Raw genomic sequence first — 7,586 nt, 5'->3', positions numbered from 1 at the left:
CAATAAGATAAATCCACCTATGAAGTTTCATGTTGACATCTCAAAGACTTTTTGAGTTATGCTCCACTCAGGTGAAAAATTAAATATGAAAAATAACAAAGGGCAATAACTCAAAAGTTATGACTGTGCACTAAACACCTTCTGAGTGAGATATATCCACCTATGAAGTTTCATATTATCTCAAAGCTCTGGTCTGGACAAAAATTATGTTTAAAAATAGCAAATAGTGTAGGAAATGGACCAGTAAATCATGCTTATTTTGGGAGTCAAGTAGTCTATGTCTAGGAACAGTAACTTTTATATACCAAAATGTTCACAAAGGTTAGCAGAATACGAAACAAAATTTCGTTTTTATCCAAATGGTCGGATATTCAAGAAATCCAAGATGGCGTCCAAGATGGCCGCCAAAATTGTGAAAAAACACTAATTATCATTATTTGGCAGTTTTTTCCAAGAATTTCTATGTTGTTTTTGTCAAGACATATAAATACGATAGAAAATACATATTTCTTCTAAAAATATTTGTTTTTGGTCATTGTAAAGGGAGTAATATAAATTTTGTGAAAGAAGTTTTGTGAAAAATGTGCAATAAAATAACATAAAAATAAAATTTGATTCCTATTTTGCATTTCCATGATAACAAACTTCAATGCTTATTTCCATTTCGCACTTTTGTGCAAAACTACAACTTCCGCTGTTTACATTGATACCTTTTTTATTGTTTATGGAAGCTTCTGCTTTGACATATTATGATTTTAAACGGGTGGGGTATTATTAAATTCAATTAATATTTACATCGCTAAAATGATGTTGTAAAAGGTTACATAATATAAATCTAAGTAAATATTATTATTAAGTTTAGTTGTTTAATAATTATTATATGTACATAACGAAATATATTGAAGGTTTTGTATAAATACAGTCTCGCACAAATATTTTAAGAAGTAGCATAGTACTCGGATATGCTTAATTTTGGATATGTTTAAAACCAAAGCTACATTTGTATCATGTTATTATACATAACGGTGTTTTAGTGTATAAATTAGACATTAAGGTTCGTTTTTATTAATCCATTTTCTATTTTTTTTATGCTTTGAGCAGTACAGTCAAAATATTTTGAGAGGTTCGAAGAATACAAAATTCGGAATACGAATGAAAATTTCATTCAAACAAAATAGTCGGATAATCCAAAAGTTCAACAAGATTGCGCCCAAGATGGAGAAAATAAACACATATTTGTACTGTATTGTAACTGGTTATTTATTTCATTACGTGAACATGTTTATATTGTGTGTGTATTATCCAAAATTAATTAACAGACATATGAAAATTATCACTATTCCTTCCATATATTGTAAAAATATATTACAAAAACGTTGTTTGTCATGTAAAAATACACATGTTTACCAACATACATTCATATATTTGCATTTTAAACAGTGACTCACAGATTCAGTTCATAAAGTGTATACATTTTTGAATTGAACATTAACAACAATATCATGTTAAAACAAACTAGTAAAAAATGTTATTGCAATCCATTATACACTTGTCTAAAACTGATTTTGAAACATTCGGTGATTATATTCTAAAGTAAACAATTGACATATCAATACAAAATTACATGTAGTAATAATTGACAGCAGAAGACGTGCTGATTTGATTGGTATATCATTCCAAAATTAAAATCATTACCAGCTAGTGCATATATTTGTTTGTACTTTTTCTTATTTATAGAAACAAAGAAGGAATTTAATAGATTAAGGATATAGAACTTATTGGATATAATTATGACACTTGTACTTATATATTATTACCTAAATTTGACTATGAAACATGAAAGTATTGAGTTATTTTACTATGGTATTATCGTAATTATACTGTTGCAAATTACAGAACATTACCATCAATAAACATACATGTATTTTTCTAATAAGACGGTAAATAAATATTAGTATCCATTGTACATGTTCAAAGTCATTTTATTTGTTTCGACCTAACATTCTAGTATCTAGTCCTCATCTGAGCTGAAGTCCTCATTGCTGAATACTGCAGATAATGTATAAATATTTGTGCACATTATATCGGCCGTTTTAAGGTTTGACGTACAAGAGCAAGCCATTGTACAAGGCTGCTGATTTGCGAAACAACTGCAAGTCTCGTTGCATTTGGTGCATTGGCATGTTAAGTCATTTAGCAATTCTGGTGCTGCTGGTGGTTGTGTCATCCGTGTAGGACTAATAATAGAACCATCTTCAGTGATGTCATACCCAAAGTTTGTAAGTGGTGGAAGGTCATGAATAGCTGTTGTGGCATGTCGCCAAATCCAGAGTTGCAGTAGGCATCGTGAGCAGTGCTCATAGAAACTGTTTTCTGTTGGCGGCAAGCTTCTCGGGTGTTTTGACTTCATTGCCATTTTGCATCTCACTTCATTCAACGACTGAGTATCGCGTCCCCCGTACAGGTTAACAACAAACTTTGTGCAGGCCATCTTCTGTATTCTTGAGAGATTAATGCTTTCTCCTACATTATGCAACTGTTGATATTTACCGGGATATTGCATCATCTGCTTAAACACTGTTTTCTTTCCCTTACCAAAGAAACTACTAGTGGTGTCACAGCCAGTCAAACAATATACAGTCAGGATAATCTTTATTTCTTCACCGCCTAACTTCTGTTCTAAATCGTGAACAGGAATATATCGTCGATGGTCTGTATGGGTATTAACATGACCTGTTGACATGTACAAGTACTTTGCACCAATTGACTTGTGATGGTGTATTAATAAAACCAACACATCTGTATCTGGAGACTGGACTACTATGGAAGAAGAACCAGTGTCTGCCGCATATTTTGCATGCAATATCATGAGTGTGTCCGCTTCTTCTTGATTAGACCTCAGTGCTTGTATTTCGATGCAATCGTCTGTATTCACCTTCAGACACATCTCATCATTACCACCATTTATCAACAGTATTTCATGTGCTTTCAGATGACAGCAAGCCTTTTCTTTAATAAACAATGTATAGTACTGTGCTAAGCGTTCTTTATTTGTACCACTACATAAAAATTGTTTCCAATCCTTTGGAACTTGCAGATCACTGTTGATATGTATATTGGTCGGAGCAATATCTCCTCTATCTCTTCGGGTCTCTGATTTTGGGCTAAGATTTTTGTACTTGTCGAAAACTATATGAATATACTTGACTCCTGGAATCGCACGTGCTTTCATTAGGATATATTTAAGAAAAAATTCAGCCATATCCAAAAAGGTGTTTTGGGCACTCTGAACTTGTAGTAATTGTATTACTGCCATGCCATCAAATATGACAGTATCAGCGTTTTCAATCATTGTTGTGTTACCTTGTAGCAGCCCTTCAAGTTTTGACATAAAGTCAGATTTTTTAGATTTATGCATCCTTCCTTGCTCCGTAAACATGCTCAAGGGAACCAGTGTGTTTTCGAAAGAAAATACTCGTTCAAGTGGAATTTTCTTGTAAGCGTTTATGGCCAATAGTCGTTGAAACATCACTTCCCCACTTATTATTTCAGATTTTGTCTTAAAAACATGTTTCTTTTTCATTTCAGCCATGGTTTTTATATTGCTACGTGGCATTGGAGTAAAAAAGTTTTTCTCAGGCGGATCTGAACCATCGGGTTTTATTACAAGTCTCTCTGAAACAAATGTTTCAAACATATTTGCTCCTTTTTCAAAGCATTCTGCCAAAGACTTCTCTATTTCATCTGTCGCATGCACTCCGGTGGCAAAGTTAATCAGCTTCTTTGGAGTTTTAGTAACATCAAATGGGTCTATGAAGTTAGTGTCAAAGATGTTTACAAGCTTATCAACTAACTTGTCATACATCTTTCGTCTTGCATTCGTGTCGCTGTGATGCTTACGATCATGTTGGCCTTCTTTTGTAGAAACAATGCTTTTGTGAAAAGTAGATGAATACTTTGATGCTAATGGCCGTGACAGAAACCATCTCGCAAGAGCATTTTCACGTAACGTGAGACCTATTATGCCACCATTCCCTTTCAGGTCTTTGTTTTGGGTTACTTCTAATGTGTAATCCATCCACACGTTGTTGAATGTTCCATATGAAAGCTTTGCAGTAAACATTCCATCATTGAACCCTTCCTCAATCTCTGAAGGCAGCCTGTTCATCTGCAGCTGCTGAACAGTCATGTATTTTGCATACGTGTTCCGGTTTGCTGCAAAAAGCAGAGGTATTAGTTGTAATTTGGAATATTGTTGTATTGTCCAGTTTGGAGACCGTGTTGATGAAACAAACAGTTTGAAAGGCGTTGAGATTTTTACCAGATAGTCGTCCCAAAGCTTGAACGTTGCTGAAATACTTCTGCTATCTGTCCGGAATTCTTCAATCAAAGGTATGACATGAGTAGATAGAGTGTTATAATATTCCGCTATCTCATGTTCTGTGTATTTCATACTGCTTTCTCTTCGAAGCTTTATCAACATTGCATATACGTCTTGATGCATTTCTTTGTTGTTGTCGTCACACCAGACCTCGAAATTCTTCAGAAACCGTATAGTTAATGCTTCATCAACAAGTTTCAAAGCTGTAAGCCCTCTGTCGAAGTCTTTTCCTGAAAGAATATTTGTAACTGTTGCAGGTGCGTAAACACCGGACTCTGTTAAAAGTTGTCTGAGACCTGCATCTCCAAATAGAAATCCTATCCCTGCCATTATGGACATTAGCATGTGCATACCGCCCTCCAATGGAATGACACCTTTAAGCTCCTCACGTCTTGTCCAAATAATTTCTAGTGCCTTTGGTAAAAGACTCATGTCAAACACAACTGGAACATATGATTGGCCTAAAGCATTCACAACTTCCTTTGTGCGAAGTAGTGTTGTATACACCGTATTATAGTCAGTTGGAGTCGCCATTATAATTGGATTGTAGGAAATGTTGGAAACAGAATTGTGAGAATCACTGGTTTCTGACTGAAAGATGTTCCAATGAGGGATGCTTGGGGTTTCTGATATGTCTTCACAAAACACTGTACAGCGTCCAAAAGCATACAACAATTCTTTCAACTTTGCTTGTTCAACAGATTGTGATTCTATTGGCTTTATTTCTTTCAATGTAACTGGAGGATCAAACACTGGTCCTGGTCGAGAGACTGGTTTATTGTATGGTATAATTCTGCAAAGACTTCCACCAGGTAAGGATTTGCTATCAAATGTTCGACTTCCTGTCCTAGGTAGACGTGGTAAAGGCGCGTCTTCGGCGCACCTACTGGATACAAGTATACTTGTCATGGCATGCGTGGTTCGTTTACCATCAACAGTTCTCTCATTATGATCCCAATTATCGGCGACTGCGACTATGAGCTTTCCACCTTCATTACGGGGGGTTATAGTCTCTGGTACAAGTCCACCTGATGTTGTAACCTTCTGGGAATCGATGGCTTTGTTTGCAGCGGATGAGAGAAACATGCGTAGCTCTGAATATGAGATTGAGTAGCCCATGCAGTTCATATCTTCAACAAGGTGTTTACTGCCAAATTCAGTGTACAAATGAACTGCAAGTCCAAGATGTTTCGGTAATGGAATACCTGTAACAAGACTGGTCAAATCACAAGCAAGTGTAAGACATTTCTTGTCCATGTGTTCAGTTGCGTCTTTGAACGACTTGCTATCATGAAGCCAGCAAACTGCCTTATAAAGCAAAGGGTCGATAAAGTCCTTCTGAGCACTGAGAGACAATTCATCAGGTGAATAATATTGATTGTCTATCTTTGTTTTACCTTCTAAAATTCTCTTTCGTAATATGCCTACAGCTTTGTGGACTATTGCTTCATCAGTCTCTTCATCGGTATCTATGTCATATTTGCACTCATTGTGTTGTTCAATAATTTGTTCAAGATATTTTGCTTCCGTCATAGCATCGCCTAATGTTTTAGATGATGAACAAATTAAATCTGATTTCCCCCTCTGTTGTGGAACAAAAGATACATCAGGCCAAATGTCACTAAGTAGTTTCTTTAAGTATGAACTTTTGTAATTTTCAGCACCTGTACTGCCAGCCTCACTGACAATTTCGATAAATCGTTTTCTTAATGTGGACAGGTAATACACTTTCTTTTCAAATATTATTGCTTGCTCATACTCATTCTTTAGTTTTTCAGCAGCTTGTCTATAAATGGGTGTATATTTGTCAATTAAATGTTTCTCTGGGGTCGTTTGATTTGTCTCATAGTATTTGGAAAGACAGCCCTTTTTGCGATGATACCTGGCTTCGACTGCCACCAGATCACCATTTGGGACACGAAGCAATCTGTCAATTACCTTCTGGTCCTGGCGTTTTTGAGCAGCACACAGAACCTTTGCATACGTAGAACCTACTTTGTCTGAAATGGAATTTTCAACATATGACCAACTTCTAGAATACCCCTTACTACCTTTAGTATTATAATTATCACGTCTAGGGTCACACTTTTCCCCGCAAATAAAACATTGCATTTTCCAGTCAAATAGTTCATTACTAGATCTAGTCTTTAGGGGTGTAGCTATGTTTTCCTTATCTTCCATGGTATATTTGTCCATGATGTTTATATTTCTGTTTCAAATCTTATACCAAATCCATCCAATTTTCTGAAAGAAAATATGTTCAATGTAGTTCAATTTTTAGCAGGAATATGGTTATAAAACAATTCATTGTGGAGATTAATTACTGCCATTTATATGCACGCTTCTACTGGATGGATATAACAGACCTGACATATGAAGAAAATACATAGATATTTGGATTATTATTACAAAACTGATATAAAAATTTAAATTGCAATGTATTATTTTAGTTACACTTTTACTATTTGATTCACAATACCTTGTTGTCTGAAATTGTCAAACGCTGGTACATGTTCATATCCGAAAGAAGAACGTACTATAGTCATGTCAGGCACAACACTACCTGAAAAAAGGTACAATAGCAATTGTTTGAATAAACAAATTAATTCAAAATTAAAATTATTTTGACTTCATCATTATTATAACCTTTTTTTTGCTACGTATAATATTTACTTTCACCAGTGATCAACAGATTTCCTAGTGTGTGACTTAAAATTTTTATGCTTAAACATTTTGAAAATAATGCAGTTTTACAGATATCTATTTTTGACCATCATGTTTATGATAATTAAATAAATGTTATGGTCCAATAGGAGAAATGAACATGATTAAACAATTTATTATTTCCATTGTTTCAAATCTTATCCCAAATCCAACCAATTTTCTGAAAGAAAATATGTTCAAATTGTAGTTCAATTTTTAGCAGGAATATGGTTATAAAACAATTCATTGTGGAGATTAATAACTGCCATTTATATGCACGCTTCTACTGGATGGATATAACATACTTGACAAATGAAGAAAATACATAGATATTTGGATTATTATTACAAAACTGATATAAAAGTTAAATTGCAATGTATTATTTTAGTTACACTTTTATTATTTGATTCACAATACCTTGTTGTCTGAAATTGTCAAACGCTGGTACATGTTCATATCCGAAAGAAGAACGTACTATAGTCATGTCAGGCACAACACTACC

The 7,586-nt window shown here is 34.5% G+C and overlaps 1 protein-coding gene across 1 annotated transcript; it reads right to left on the bottom strand.

Annotated features, from left to right (window-relative positions):
• Positions 1–230: 230 nt before the first annotated feature.
• Positions 231–6,939, bottom strand: LOC132755289 (uncharacterized). Its single transcript, XM_060746132.1, has 2 exons — positions 6,861–6,939; positions 231–6,625 (listed from the first exon to the last, which is right to left on the bottom strand). The coding sequence occupies exon 2, from the start codon at positions 6,575–6,577 to the stop codon at positions 2,012–2,014; it is 4,566 nt and encodes a 1,521-aa protein (XP_060602115.1). The 5' UTR covers positions 6,578–6,625; positions 6,861–6,939; the 3' UTR covers positions 231–2,011.
• Between the last annotated feature and the right edge of the window lie 647 nt (positions 6,940–7,586).

The sequence above is a fragment of the Ruditapes philippinarum genome, unplaced genomic scaffold, assembly GCF_026571515.1.
Source record: "Ruditapes philippinarum isolate M1 unplaced genomic scaffold, ASM2657151v2 ctg1041_1_1_1_1, whole genome shotgun sequence".
Taxonomy (NCBI): Eukaryota; Metazoa; Mollusca; class Bivalvia; order Venerida; family Veneridae; genus Ruditapes; species Ruditapes philippinarum.
This window is presented reverse-complemented; position numbering and strand designations above follow the sequence as displayed.

Bases quoted from the DNA above. Each gene is read 5' to 3' on its own strand.
- LOC132755289 (XM_060746132.1), bottom strand. From the start codon at position 6,577: ATGGACAAATATACCATGGAAGATAAGGAAAACATAGCTACACCCCTA.